Source organism: Ostrea edulis, chromosome 4, assembly GCF_947568905.1.
Source record: "Ostrea edulis chromosome 4, xbOstEdul1.1, whole genome shotgun sequence".
NCBI lineage: Eukaryota > Metazoa > Mollusca > Bivalvia > Ostreida > Ostreidae > Ostrea > Ostrea edulis.
The window spans coordinates 70,865,497-70,882,152 of record NC_079167.1 but is presented as its reverse complement, the minus strand read 5'-3'; the positions used below and the strand labels follow the sequence as shown (position 1 = coordinate 70,882,152).

The 16,656-nt window shown below is 35.4% G+C and overlaps 1 protein-coding gene across 4 annotated transcripts in view; it reads right to left on the bottom strand.

Annotated features, from left to right (window-relative positions):
* LOC125670755 (heat shock 70 kDa protein 12A-like) overlaps positions 1 to 16,656 on the bottom strand; it is a 61,427-nt gene that overhangs the window by 43,629 nt on the left and 1,142 nt on the right. For 2 of the 4 annotated variants that reach the window (XM_056163659.1, XM_048906118.2), the window contains 3 exons: positions 8,520 to 8,830; positions 8,119 to 8,385; positions 7,084 to 7,249 (listed from right to left, as the gene is read on the bottom strand). In XM_056163659.1, the coding sequence (XP_056019634.1) occupies positions 7,084 to 7,249; positions 8,119 to 8,385; positions 8,520 to 8,830 (744 nt within the window). Of the gene's footprint in view, positions 1 to 3,106; positions 4,536 to 7,083; positions 7,250 to 8,118; positions 8,386 to 8,519; positions 8,831 to 16,656 lie in introns of those variants that run through there. The other 2 variants (XM_048906117.2, XM_056163660.1) reach the window with 2 other exon arrangements.

Below are 16,656 nucleotides of genomic sequence, written 5' to 3'. Positions count from 1 at the left end.
CATATGTCTACGTAGTTGTCCTGTTTTGTCAATATACTGCTTCTGAAAAACCTCCTAACTACTGCTTTTACAGGATTAGATATCTAGTACAATTAACCCTGACCTGTGATAGGACTGCAGAAGGTTTAGTGCTAGAGGTATATTTGCATGAAATACATCAGATATCACAGGGATTTCAACAATGTTGTTTAAAGTCAGTATGTCCGAAATTGTGTGGTCGTGATAATGATCTAATCTGTAAATACAACATATCATTAGGTAAAGTACTCTTTGACGTGTTTCATTCTAATCATCATCCGTTCCTTATTTACTGATTTTGACTATGACGTTTTCTGTTTACTGTATCAGGATATAGGACTCACGGTGGATGTGATTTTTTCAACAGGGAATGCTTAGTCCTGCTTGGCATCTGATTTCACCTGTTGTGTTTCAAGAAGTGTAGTCCCGTGGGCATCCAGGTTAGAATAGGTTCTAAGTACCCTTGTTTGTCGTTTGAAGCGACTAAACGAGCGGTCCTTCGAAGGAGACTGCAAAAAACGGAGGTCCTGTATCACAGCAGGAGTAGCACAATAAAAATCCTTCCCTGCTCAAAGGCCGTAAGCGTCGTGCATAGACCTAAATTTTGCGGCTCTTCGCCGACAATTGTGACATGTCCAAATGAGTGAAAAGTTTTCAAGTGGAACGTTAAATAATATACAATCAATCAATCAATCAAGAAGTGTATATTTGCCCCCTCCTCAATTTCGTACTCATTAAGGTATTTACGAGATTGACCAATTTCCGTTATCTTCACTTTTTCCTCATGACAGGTTTTAAATATTCCATTCGACAATTGACTGTCTAATCTAGTCCTCACTTTCGTGTCCATAAAGTTTCTTGGGCGTCTGAAGGCAGCCATCAGTGACTTTTTGAAGACTTCCGTCATTTATGTGTTCTTGTATAGAATAGGCAGAATATTGTTGAAGTAATGCTAAATAGTGGCATATGGATCCCTGTTGTTCTTCTGCTTCTCTCTATATTGTAAGAGGGATTGTCTGTCTTGTCCAGTTATGCTTTCAATTCCACATTAGGTGTTTTATAAACTTTCTTACTAAGAATTGTACAATGGATTTGACTTTTTTCTTGAGAAAGTGTGGTCGTAAAACAGATGCACCGGATCCCTGTGTCTAAACCTTTAGGTATACATATGAGTGTATGAGGTAAATGACAAGTTGAAGACAGGAAACATAATTGAGAATCAGTGGGTTTGTTTCGAGACTGAGCTGCGTCTGGCCATCAATCACCGTGGCAATGATATCCGAAAACGTGTACTTGGAATCAGATATATATATATATATATATATATATACCGTTCATTTGATAGAGTATTGGAACGAGTTGTCAAAGTCCATAAAATCATGTATTATTTCTCGTCTGTTAATTTACTTCATTTCAATAGCATCTTTGAAACATAGTCATCTAAGGGACCCAAACGACAAATACACCAAATGAGTTGCCAATTAGGTTTCCATATCAGTGCCACTAATCTAGAGGTAGTGATCACTATTGAACATGAAATTGTTGAATTTCAGGAATTGTTCCAGGGGATTAATGAGTGACTCCGTGGAGGGCTATGAGCGGTTCTAATATTCTTTACTTCCCTGCAAGCTTCTATAACCCGACAATGTCAAATGTTTGAAAGCAGTAATGTGGCATCCACAGCTACAAGGAGGTATGTACTGGATAGTTAGAATAGAGAGATTTGTTCTGGTAGTCAGTTTTGTCCTTCACATGATATGGTAAGTTTTCTACGTGTGGACGGAAATGTGATCAGTTGTAATATTTTCTTCGTGGGTGCCCAATGGCACTTACTATTATAGGACGGCCTGGTATAGGCTGTTTAGGTATTTTGGGCAGCAACTGGAATTGTTCAGGCAAGACTCTTAATGGACAAAGTCTCTGGGATACATATTTCACTGTTTCCATACATTTTCTGAAGGGTCTCGATGATGTCAGCAGAAAAGTTCTCAATGGGGTTAAATTCAGAATTTTCGTAAAAGTGAAAGTAGTTTTTTGGCTTCTGGCATGTATATTTCGCTATCAATAAGAACTACTGTCAACTCTTTGTCTGACTCACGTCACCTCGGGTATTTAGGAACTGTAAATCTAATCTTTCTTCTCGTGGCTTTTTCTGGCTGTGTATAGGTTTCCTCTATTCTGTTTCCATGGCATCAATGTAATGATATAGAGCTCTACATATAACTGAAGCTGACCCCCAGGCCGACCTTTGTCTATAATAAAATCTATGATTGTCTAAATCACTCAGCGAATCATTGGGAAGCTGTCATCAGACTATTCCTGGTAGAAATGTTCTGTAGTCGTAAAACGCCCAAGACAGCCCAAGAGTCATCTGAGTGACTTATATTTGACCTCTCCAGATGTGGATAAATACTTCATTTAGAAAGAAACGAGGCCTGTGATGAATCTGAGAAAGAGAGAAAAAGAGAGAAAGAGTTATGCTCGATGCTGTACATCGAAAACCGGGTTACTTTGTCGGGTTACTTTCTTTGGAATTTGGTTGATTGAATTGGTTATACCTTTGTTAGAAACACCATTACGGTAAACATTTTGTTTTACACTTTCTTGAGGTCATTGGTGAGGGTATATTATACATGTGTATGTTACATTGTGATTCCTTCAATCCATTTGGGCGTTGTTCTGATCAAGAGATGATTCTAATGGGCGATGCCACTCTTATACTGTCCTAACTTGTGATTATCCCAAGAAAGACAGAGTGACGTCATTTCGTGAAAGCAGTTCTTGAAGTAAAATTTGCATTGAAAGGATCTCTTGAGGAAAAAAATCCCGCTAATTTGGTACTGTTAGATATATGTTCGGAATGACAATGATTGAATAAAAAGCCTGAGAATGATATCATGGCGAAAGCAAATATGTAAATTTGGTATGCGATGCTGTGTTCTACTATATTTTGGTATAGTGTTTTAAAGAAGTTTTAATGTAGGATTGCTCTTGAAAAACATGATGAATATGGAGCCAGAAAAGGCAAATTGTAAGACTTTTCTGCGAAGAAGGTTTCAGCTGGAAGTATAGATAATTGAACAAATTAACAAGAAGAGTGTATATATAAGCATATCCAAACATCGATCAAAACCAAACTAAAATAAAACAATTGAAATTCATTTTAAAAACAGAAAAACCAACAACAGAGATATGGCGAAGCTACGATCAAAACTAAATGCAAACGAGGGTAAGAGTTGATCGAAATTAGGAAAGTGGTAAGAGCAATGGTATAAAAATAATTAAAAACCAACAACACTCTAATAAGTGTCAGATATGCAAAGTAGATACGAGGCCAAGGAAGCACTAAAATTATCAAACGACATGAAAAATGTCAAATTAAGTACATATACATTTTATTAGTTGTACTTATAGATAGTTATAAAATCATGCGACACAGAAAAATCACAAAAAGTTAAACATTGCGCTAGCTTTATCCCCGGTACTCATCTTTGCAGACACTTGTATTTCTGTTTTTGCGATCTCCATATCTATTGTACAAGTGAACAAATCGGGCCATTTTTTCTTTCCGCATTTTACAATGATTTCCCCTAATATTCTGCACCCTACGTCATGAATTAGCATTGGATTTAGTTTTTTCGAAACATACACTTTGATTTTCAGCGGTTCTTCTCGCTGATACTCTCTGTTTTTATCTCTAAAGTCACAATCAGCGGTGAAAGATCGCTTTTCACCAAGTGATACCTTCTCTCCTTTCTCAAAGAACTTCCGGAAAACATTTCTACAATATTTCATGTCATCAAATGTGGTCATATCAGCATATGGATGTTGTCCTTCGATAAAAGGTTCACAGACATCATCCCCATATGTATAGCGACAAACTCTTGAACAGATAATATCTGGATTATGTCCGTATAACACAGCACCTTTGGCTACAGCAAGACCTGCCCCCATGGGAACGATGATACGTTTTCCTGGAAATGCATCCTTGAGTCTGTCAATGACAAAGGGACTATCGGCAAATCCACCCACTACCACTATTCCAAGCAATGATTTACAGCTTTGATCCTCTAAAATACCTCGAAGATGATATATTATATCATGTAATGAATTTCTAAAGAAACTTCTGAACAAGTTGATATCTATGTTTAATTTATCATTCGAACATGTCACTGAACTGGCGTATGGCGACTGGGAAATTATTTCAGAAATTTTGCATCCGGTATGTTCTTCTAGAATCTCAAATAAAACAGGTGAAATCCTGATTTGGATTGCGTGATTTGAGTGTAAATCGACTTTTCGTTTCTTAACTTCTAGCATTCGCATTAGATCCAAGTAGTCAGATCTGCATTCATCTTTGAATTCACTTAGTACATCTGCTCCCATAAGTTTAATCAGGAATTGGCGGAATTCTTCATCAACCCTTGTTCCTCCCCATGGTCCTCCACAAACTTCATAGATGGACTTCATTTTCCCTGTCGATGTGGTTTGTTGGACTGTAAAATCCACCGTTCCTCCTGAAACAAACCTTTTATACTGCACCAGAACTGCACTAATACCAGAGAGAAATATACAATACTGATAAATATATAAATATAATTGACGCTTAAAGGTAATGTTGTACTCAATGAAATGTACAAATAGACATGACGTTATCTTAAGAATGCAGGGGAATTTCCTAAATTGTGAATATCTCCTGTTCCACCTGATCGAAATACCTAAGGTCAATGAAACTGACGGTAAAAATGTTATCCGTGGACTCAGACCAATAAGAAATGAGATTATGTTACAGGGGTTTCAACATTCTCGTTTAATATAAGCATTTCGCAAATCTTAAGGTCGTCATAACGCTGTAATTTACCAATACAACCTAAGATTGGGTCAACAGCTGTCTGTCATGTTTCACAAATTGTTAGGCCGTTTTTTACACACTATTTTTAACTACGGATCACTCCGTTTACCTGATTAAGATATAGGGTTCACGGTGGGTGTGACGGATCGACAGGGAATGCTTACTGCTCCAAGGCTGTGATAGGTCTGCTGTGATAAAATTTAGAAATTGATTTCAAATTAAGGATTATCTCCTTCATGCATAGCTCTGATCCTTAGACGAATTAGACTCTAGTGTTTGGCACTCTGTTTTTCTTTTTAGTTCTCACAAGTTAATTCTTATTTCGGATATCCAATATTTCGGCTTGAGCATCACTGAAAAGACATTATTTGTCGAAATGCGCATCTGGTGCATCAAAATAAGTCTCACATTACTCCCCCTAGACACCTGATCCCTCCCCTGATGTATCCAGGTGTCTGTGTTTGCCATAATACTGATTTTGTTAATGAGATTGGTCACTGTTCGTTATCTACATCTGTTAATACTGATACTGGATCATATATATCTTGGCACCAGCATTTATTTAAAGGAAATTAATTTTCAGAAAGTTACGTTAAATTAGCATCAGAACTTGCACAGAAACAGAGCGACTTCGATTTTTATTCATAGGCTTGAGTAAATCAATATTTCCTAAACCCTAACATATTACTTATCATATAATGATATCATGGGTCTTTCTGGTGGATGGTTATAGGTATATTGTTGAACGTCCCTCTTGTGAAATGTTCACTGGTATAGAGACGTCACCATTGCCGGTGAAAGACTCGAAAATTAAGGTATATTCTTGGCACTTGCCTTTGAGCAGGAAGGTTTTTTTTATCGTGCCACACTTGCTGTGACACAGAGACTCGGTTGTTATGGTATCATTCGAAGGACCACCCCTCTTTCGAGAAGTAAGGGTTACTGATGACCAATTATGATCCTGACCCCTACAAGTACGTTCGGACTTTCGGTCAAATTTCTTGATACGTCACCTAAGCGTTTGACTAACCTATTGATAAATTCATCTACCTATCAAATTTTCAAATGGATCGAAAGGCAAACAGACATCCCTTCTATAGTTTTAAATTTCATGACACAGGTTTTAACATATTTTGATAACCCCGCGCACATTCTGTTTATTTTGTTGAATAATCCATTTAAAGGTCTTGATGTCGCTAAGATATATATATATATATATATATATATATATATATATATATATGATTTAAAATTTGTATTCACCTGAGGATGGATGTTAAAATCCAGAAAGCGCTAGTGATTTAAATATATTTTGGAACTGTATATTTTCCTGCTTTTTTTTATTGAATTAATTTGACTGTGTGATATCAACTCTTTCTATTTGGATTATATATATATATATATATATATATATCTGTGTGTGTGTGTGGATTAGATACATGTAGCTATACATGTATATGCATTACCAAGGATTTGCGAGAGCAGAGACATACGGTACATAATTAGCCCAATACGTAAATATTAGGGGAAGCTTGGCTACATGTAGATATTAGATGAAAGGAATATTTATCGTGCCACACCTGCTGTGACACGGGACCTCGGGTTTTGTAGTCTCATCTGAAAGACAGCTCCGTTTACTTGCCTCTTATGACAAGGAAGGGCTACTGAGGATTTATTCTAACCCGGATCCCTACGACACGATCTTTATTTGAAATGCACATTTGCATGTATGGAACCAAAAAGGATATTTTCCGTGAAGGTCTTGCTGGCAAAGCTGCTTAAATGAATGTCTTCATGGTTTCTAAAGCGAATACTATGAGTAGAACATCGAGTAACATCTGTTAATTTCCCCCCATACATTACACGTATTTTGTTTGTTTTTATGTTAATTTACGTCTCTTTCGAAACTTTTCCTTTTTCAGAGATGAGCCTTCAGATTTTTAATAAAGTTTCACAAAATTTGACATGCATGGTACACAGGATGGTATCGTGCCACCGACATGGCCTTCGTTTATATCCGAAAAAACCCAGTGATTTTTACTTTTAATACCTTGCGTCTAGCAAATGAAAAAATCACAAGCTTATCTCTATCGTTTGATGCGGCACCGGCATCGAAAATCAAACCCAGTTATATCGGTTGCGTAGTGAACACCTTAAAAATTAGGCTACCAAAAGAAACCACATATTATGGGTATTGTTCTAATGAAACCTACCACCAAGATCTAACACCATGAATGTTTTCCCTCGTTCAAACGTCTGAAGCACCAATTCTTTGTGTTCTCCTCCACTTTCAAATTTGTCAATAGGGAGAAGACGGCAATACAAGGCCGCGGCTTCCGGTTCATAGGCTAGCATTAACTGATCGTCATGGATACCAGCCTGTTCAAAAACAGCAAAATATTATTTTGTCTATGTAACGTAAAAATGATAAATTTTCTCAAGACAATGTCACTTGATTGATCAATTGTACAGTGTATTCAAGAGAACCGTGTTAATGTTTGAATGAAAAGTACATGAGGTAAAAGTTTTCACAACTACATCAAAGTTGCAAACATGCAAATTGAAGATAACGAACAGTGATCAATCTCAAAACTCCTATAAGCAATGCAAAATAGATAGTTGGACAAACACGGACCCCCTGGACACACCAGAGGTGGGGCCAGGTGCCTAGGAGGAGTAAGCATCACCTGTTGACCGGTCACACCCGCCGTGATCTCCATTTCCTGATAAGGTAAACGGAGTTATCCGCAGTCAAAATTAGTGTGCCAAGAACGGTTTAACAATCGGTATGAAACACGTCAGACAGCATTTGATCCAATGATAGGTTGTATTAACGAACAAGATCGTTATAACGACCATAGGATTTGCGAAATGCCTACTTCAATCGAGACTCTTGAAATCCCTGTACCATCAACTTGTTTTTCAGTAGCTTGTCTTGATTTAAAAACTGACTATACGCAGAACAAGCTCTTGCATATCGAATCAGTTGAGATATATAAACACCATATGCAGGTGACATTGAAATATTGCTACATAAATATGGGAAGTTGACGATGGAGAAGCTGAAATCATCCCGTTTGTCATACAGTTGAGTTGTCAGTTTGCCGTGAATGTCTACTTTCAATAAAATATCTAAGTATGAAGCAGAAGTGTGTCTTTTATTTCGAGCTCACGGGGATATATCAATATATACGATATTTCATGAGAATGGTGCACGGGTGGGAAAAAATTAACTACTATTCGTTCACCTCCGTTGCTGCCTCTCTTGTAAATTGTTTGGCCGAGTCCGTCCAAATGGCCGGAACTGTAATGACCCAGAAGATTCCATCCACTGTGATGGCGTCTAATACATTCTTCTCCTTTAGTTGCTTGAGTAAATGTTCTTTCAGATAACGAATAGCGTGAGCAATGATTGTCATGAAGGACATCTTTTTTCCATCAATATCATCTATTTCCATGTCTCTCTTCAGTTCAGTAAATAGACGATCACTTCCAGACTGATCTCTAGAAATATCCTAAAACAAAACAACATTCTTTCTAGCTTGATTAATGCTTGATAATCACATTCGTATGACTAGTCCAAAATGATGATGTAATGATTGAAACTGATATTTAAGAGATATCTTAGATATTTATATCGCGTTATTACCAATGCATTCATCAGTTTCATCTTGAAGCGGCTGAAGTAGTACCAGCCCTCGTGTTCATCTGCCTCTGTCAATGTGGCGTACTTGTCTTCAGCATCGTAACCGAAGCTGTGGAACGTCTGGTCCGGCTTCAACAAAACAGTGGTAGGTGCTTTGTAAGAAATTCCCCCGGACTGCTCAGCAGACCAGTTGTTAGTATAAATCTTCAGGGGATTGATTTGGAAATCATCTTTAAAAGAGAACGCATATCCAGAATACGTTGACCCAAAATCGATGGCTGCAATGAGTAGTTTCTCTCGCTTTTGATCTCCACCTTAATGTTAAAGAAACAGTTCATCTTAAAACAATACTATGAGTTCGATGTCGCCATAATCCACTCGTCAAAATGGATCCAGTAACGAAATTATCTTTTGTCCAGGCAAAATCACTTGCACATGAAAGGTGAGGATAACGAATAGTGATCAATCTCATAACTCCTATGAGCAATACAAAATAAAGAGTTGGGCAAACACGGACCCCTGGACACACCAGAGGTGGGTATCTAGCTAGAGTAAATATCCTCTGTCGACCGATCACACCCACCGTGAGACCTACATCTTGATCAGGTAAATGGAGGTCTCCATAGTCAAAATCAGTGTGTCAAGAACAGCCTATCAATCAGTATGAAACACATCAGACAGCATTTGACCCAATGATAGGTTGTATTGGCAAACTAGATCGTTATAACGACATAGAATTTGCGAAACTGACTTTAAACGAGCCTGTTGGAACCCCTTCATCATCAACATGTTTTTGCAGTAGCCTGCTGGCCATAAGCAGAACAAGCGCTTGCGTATCGAATCAGTTGAGAGATATAAACACCATATGCAGGTGATAATGGAATATTGCTACATAAATATGGATTGACGTTGGAGAAGCTGAAATCATCCCGTTTTTCATAACGTTGAGTTATTAGTTTGTCATTAATATCTACCTTCAATAAAATATCTAAGTATGAAGCAGAAGTGGACGACTCTGTAGTCTTTTATTTCGAGTTCACTGTGATATATCGAATCGACATATAAAGGAAAAGTATCATTGTTAATAGATAATACACATGTATAAAAACATAAAAAAACAACATCACTTTTTGTCCAATAGTTTTGGGTGTCTTAGGCATATGCTAGGTCAGTTATTACCATAGGGTCAAACTGATTTTTTTAAAATCTGTAATCATATAATTCCGATAGATGCGCAGACAATGTCATGGAATTGATAAGGAAACCCGTCCGCATTTAATGATTCCAAATAAAATATAATCAAAAATCTCTAACGTACATTTAATTTGTATTTTAGCTTAAAGCTGACATGAATTAATAAATAGGTATACATTTCTCATCTTATCCGCCATATTTCTCTCAGGTAGCCTAATTTACTCAACCCGGATATACCCCAAATGTGATTGTCACACCTGAGTGATTTTTCTAGGTGGACTTCCACCAGTGCACATCTCCGATAGTAAGATAAAGGGAATGAGAAATAAATATAATCTCATTTTAAAACATTATGCTTTGCTCAAAATTACAAAATATTTATTGTATACCAATGTTTAGATAATTTAGACAACAACAAAAAAGAAGCTTTTCTTGCATACCTGCAAGTGCATGCAAGTATTTGCAGTTTCTTATCAAATAAATGCGAAAAAATTATTTGCCAATTACATACTCATAGAATGGAATAAGCAAAGATCATAAAATGAATTATTGATATCAGTTCTTGCAAAATACAGGTGCGTGCCATATGCATAATATGTAAGGCACACGGCATACTCGCCAAAAATAAAAGAAAAAGAAAATAAAGAAGAAAAAGAAGAAAACCCGTATCAAATGCGGACATCTATTCAATAGGTATCGGAGATGTGCACTTACCGAAAATATTAGATTCTCTTTATTCTGATAAATCCATGAAACAAAATGATAAAATAAACTCCGTTTGTATCTCGTTAGAACTTTACAACACGTCATTCCATTATACAGACTGCGACAAACTTCACCCGTGCCAAACAGGGTGTCTTCAAGTAGGGGAGATATCGGAGTCGAATTTTTTTTCTGTATTGAATGCTTGTCTGGTCAGGGGTTTTGCAGTTTATAGAAATTGGGAATCTAATCATGTACGTACATATACACTGAGCATCTGGTTGGATATGCGTGCACAATTAAAAAAAATAATCGATGATTATATACAGACTTGGATATATAAAATGATCGGAAATATACATGTGTCTGAAAATACGGGTATTACATTTGCAATCCATAATAAACAGTTGATTACACAACGACATATATAAAAGGAAAATAGAGTTTATGAAATAAACTAATTTTTGGCAAACTGTAGGCTTGTATATCTTATTAGAGTTATCTCTCTTGTACTGTTCATGTTTAGCGCAAGGGGAGGTAATTTTGATTGTTGAGTTAATCAACTTTGCATATAGAGGGCGCATATTGGCGCATTCTAGAAATTTCTAAATTAATGGTTGGACAAGTCCAGAGTAAACAAAATTTCCCCACCTCCCACCCTGATGCATAATTTGTTAATTGGGGGGGGGGGGGGGTAGATATGCTAATAGTCTAGTTGACAGTTGATCGATGAAACTTGAGATGATGTTGAAGCTAGTTAATTTTTGATAAGGGGGGTGTTAAGTTCCCCATCGTTGGTGGGCCATATAATTGTGGATATTAAATGTATGTTGATTGTGATGTTTCATCATGTATATCTTGTTTATTATTGGTTGTATTTACCATTGCATATTATCTGTCATTTACATTAATAAATGACATTTTTCACATCAACAAGATTTTGTCATTCAGACCCACCAAACTAGCACACACTGTGTTGACAAAAATATATATACGAAAATATAGTTTTATTGTCTCTTTAGGAACCACATAATTATTTACGGTCTTTGTCCATTGACTAAACGAGAGAGAGAGAGAGAGAGAGAGAGAGAGAGAGAGAGAGAGAGAGAGCGTCCTACTTCGATGTACAATAAATCATTTCATAGAAGGAAAAAAAAATGATCACGGATATATATATAAGCTTACAAGCAAACTTTAAAATTGTCAAAAAGTGGGGAGAGCAGACCAGCCTCCCTGTCCACCTCAACCCCTGTATACGTGCCTGATACAACATTTACACAAGTTCAATTCGTGTTGAAAGAAAGGTGCATATATACATTTCATTAAATTCCAAAGGAGCTCGAATTTATTTGTTCCCCTATTAATTATTTTGTGTGCAAGATTCGTTCCCGAAAGTTCCCGAAAATTGAGAAATATGCTTTCAGTCAGAGCAGAAATGAATTCATTTTGAAGTACATCTAGTTTGAATGCAAATGTAGGGTTCCTTCTTTTAATTTCATCAGACTCATTAGAACCCTCTCCCCCAAACTATGCAGCTTTGTTTTTATTGATATTTAAATCGGTATATGAATCCGGATATAAATTTTATAATGTCTTTTCGTGATCATATAGATATTGATACTACTAAAAATAAAATGTTTATACCCTTGTCTTTTGCAAATCCTACTAGTGCAGTATATAGTATATTAACATTGTATCATATCAAATAAAACCTGAACACGAATTTTACTGATTTATGAATACTAACATCTTATCGAATACATTTGAATTTGAAATTTCGACGTACAGCGGTATGTCTATTTTCAGTATACATCCATTGGGCCAGATCTATGAAATGAAAATATTTATGAATAAATTACACTCAAGCCTGAAAGTAATCATTATTGCATGTTACAGAAATGTTACAACACACATATGCTATAGTCCTGCAAGGCATGCATGCTATTTTTATGTATATATGTATTCGTGAATGAAATTCCTACGCTTATATATATCTTGGTCTTCATGCATTTTGTTTTGTGATTTTGGTTTACCATTCCTTACATTGTGTAAATGAAGGAAAATTTGGTTATGGGTGTAATTCTACACCATACAATTAGATGCATGTGTGGCAAAGCAAAATATAATTACCAGGCATGTATCGTCATTTTTCGGGGGGGGGGGTGCAAGAGGAAGAAAAAAAAATGGAAAATTGGATTCTTAAAAATTTCTTGCCATTCAAAATAATAATTAAAAAAGGATGAACGAAAACAGCTATAAAACTAAAAAAAAATAAAAAAAAACCCAAACAAACCAAGATGTTTTGTCCGATTTTAAAGAGTCTTTTAATTTGACTGCCTCAATAATTTCCCCTACACTTCATTTTCTTCTATCGTTGGGGGTGGGATGGGGTGGTTAGAGTCCTCTACCATGAGTGCCCAATAATATCTTCATTTTCTTAATTGGTGGTGTCTTTTACTAATATATCAGAACTTTCAAGCTGGGGTCAAGTGGGGGGTTACCCAATACATCTTTTATTTACATTACAAAATAAAAAAAAAATTGATATTTTTAATAAAAGTGGGGGGGGGGGGCAGACCCTCTTGCCCCCCCCTCCCCCCTTGATTCTAAGTACCTGATAACGACGCATAATATGACAAACTCAATTAATACATTTTGCATTAGTTCAATGCAAAATGTAATAACACAAAATAAAATAGATATATAAGATCTTTTGAGCGCCAAATTAGCATAAAATGAAGTACATGTAATTGAAAATAACATTATTTAAAGATATGTTTAATTATCAATTATTGCGTGCTTTGAATGAATCAAATAAATCTGTACTATCAATTAATGAGAGCAATATTACGTTACTGTTCTCATTTATTGAATTAACGATATCAGTATCTTAATAAGAGCGCGATTATTACAGGATCATCGTTTGAATCTCTCTCTCTCTCTCTCTCTCTCTCTCTCTCTCTCTCTCTCCCTTTCTCTCTGATACAGTATTGTGTATGCAAATTATATATGCATGAACAGTTTATGTACCTAAATGATTTCCTGCAATACTCTGACCAGTAAATCATACGGTATAATGATTCATGCACAGCACAGGGTAAATATCATACTCTGATACTTCCCCTGATTGAAGATAGCTGATCGGCACAGACTAAGTGTGTCGCAGTCTGTACAATGTTGTTTACTTCATAAAGGGAGTTTTACTATTACTAAGAGTATTTTCGACAAGTGTACACGTACATCTGCGGTCCTTTACATATATTACGAGTAGACGCAGGTAAATAGTCGTCCGCATTCGATGCCTTTTCATGGCGAGTATACATGTTATGTGCATAAGTACAGTAGTATTTAGGTGTTTGCATTTTGCTTGAAGTAAGTGTGAAAGGTATAGATTTTATACCCTTTGCTTATTCCATTTTATCAATAGATAATAGATGAAATATTTCTTCACGTGTTTGTATAGTTTTGTCATATTTACTGCAAATGTACGTACATTGACGTAAAGAAAAACCATTCTAGATTGATTTATCCAAAGCATTTAGAATGATTTACTACTGTACTATATGTTTATTGTAATTTTGAGCACTGCGTGGTGTTCCAAACGAGATTTCATTTCTTCTTGATGTCCTATAAATTAATATCGGAGATGTACGTGCTACCTGTCGAAGCTACCCGCACAAGGTAAATCGAAGACACTGATGTTTAGTGAAGCGTAGCAAATATCGTCCCCTTATATATATCATGCGAACCCTGATACATATAACAATATAATATCCCACTGATATGGCGGATAAGCAGAGAACTATGGTGGACATATAGAATTCTACTATATTTATTAATTCATGTCAGCTTTAAGGGTTCTTTCAAATTATTCCTAATTCAGTCTAGCCCATTAATACAACAACCTGTACGGATTTTCCCTTAGATTTTTCTTTATAGAATTAAATAATTATATTTACTATTCAAGTAAGATTCTGTTATAGCTTTCGGACTTCACCTCACAAACGAAACAAAATTAAAGGTGTAAGCAGTAACTCTGGAGCAAACGTTTCGGAGTTGATTGGCAAAATTTGTTTATTCATAAGTATAGATTTTATTAGGGGATATAAGATTGATCACTGTTCGTTATCTTCGTCCTTCATTAAGCATCAACGACACAGATGAAATCCAGCCGTGCGTGTTTGGAATAGTATCGCCCTTCCCCAAGTCCGAGTATGAATGGTTGTGGAAATGTATAATAGCGAGCGCTGGCTCGTACTGCGAGCTCTAATGACTAGAGCGCGGGAAATAATCCGAGCTAAATCTAAACCTCTAACAAGGAAAAGTTTTTGACGCCAATTCCAGAAGTGCCTTGTCAAAAATGGCTGAGATCTCGCAAAGTCACACTTTAGAATATGATTGTGAACTTGAGTGGATTATCATCCTATTCTTGTGGTCTCCTAGCTCCAAAATTCATTGCACCATTAGGCGAAATGTTTAACGAAGTTTATGAAAGGCAGGCTAAGATGATGTGTAACATCATGTCTACGTTTTGACGTACATCATAATAAGACTGACAGTGTCGGATCTAAATACGTACTTGTTATTTCCATATACATGCCCTATAGTTGAATTTATCGATTTATTTTTAAAGGTTCATTATATTGAAATGCGTTTTATGTTCAAAGGCAATGCTGTTTAAACACAGTTTTACAAACTTGAAAGGTTTGGGCATTTTTATCATACAATTAGTAACTTGAAAAGATTGAGAGTAGAAAAAAGGAAAGTAGAGGCAGTCGACTGCTGAGAGCAAGTCATGCATCAAAGGTTAAACAAGTCACAGTTAAGGCAGCATTCATGTATACATGTTTTAATGATTTTAATATAAAACCCAGAGAAAATAATAAAAACTTGTTGAATTGACAAATTTTAAATGTCAACAGTTTAAGAAAACTGCTAATTCATAGATATATAAAAATGAATTGTGGATATTAGGGAAATCATTGTGTCATAGACATGCAGTAGAGTAAATTCAAGCATAGAAATTATTGCCCTTGACAACATTTTTAAAATTATAAATAATCGATTATCTATGAAAAATAAAAACTTTTTCGGTATCAAAGTTTACCAATTTTTTTTTTTATTTTATTCAGTGAATGAAATTCCTCTGAAAGATATATTTCTATCATGCACAAAATTTAATTAAATGAAGATTTTTGCAAAAACCTATAACATCACATGAGGATCGATCAACCTTAATATGAGTGAAAAATTCTCGACGGGACGTTAACAAACAACTAACATTATGATCAGAAAGTTGGGACACTCGTTTCTTTAAAACATCAAAGAAGTGTAGGAGCTTTGTCATTTGTGCATAGGAATTTGGCATTTTACATTCTTGAATATCAGTTAATGTCTCATGATAGAAAGATTATATATATTAAGATTTAATTCGCAAAGATAAATCAACGCGAAATCCAATCAGGTCTATAGAAACAGTTTTGCCTGAAAAGAGAAAATTAAACTAAATTCTTATAAATTTAATTTGTCAGTGCTAATTATAATTTAATATACGACAGCAATTTATTACGACCTATCATTTCAGTAGAGAAAAAAATATTATAACACTTGATTTTACTTATGAAAATTGCTTTGAATGTTTACTTCAATATCATACAGTATCATAAGTCCCAGTGCATACTATATACTTTGAAATATAAGTACATGTATCAGTTTTATTCATTCCCCCCCCAAACAAATTAGTACGTCTGTGAAATATTGGTGAGCCTATTAATTGCGATGAAAAATGCAACTTAATTGCATTGAATGAATTCAATTATAAATTGACAACATTGACTAGTCAAAGTTGCACAAAGTTAATTTGTTACTTATACATTATAATGTTAATCATGATTAAATGATCATAGTTACAATAAAACTTGATACCCGGTATAATACAACAATTTTCAGGCATTTATATGTTATCATTCTTATTTGCTTTTAAATCTATCATGATGAGTTAGTTTAAAATACAAACTTACCATGCAAGCTTTAGAATCAAGTACGAATAATTATATGATTGTAAGAGAGAACTCTCTACATCTAATACAATACTAGGCCGCCGTATTTCACCGTATTATATATAGATAAATTGTATAACCTTGATAGTATGGTGTATGGAGTTTGACTGCATGGATATTGGTAGTTATTATCTATTGAGTTGAAATATTTTGCAACATAGCGCTACGTATATTTTCTACCTGTA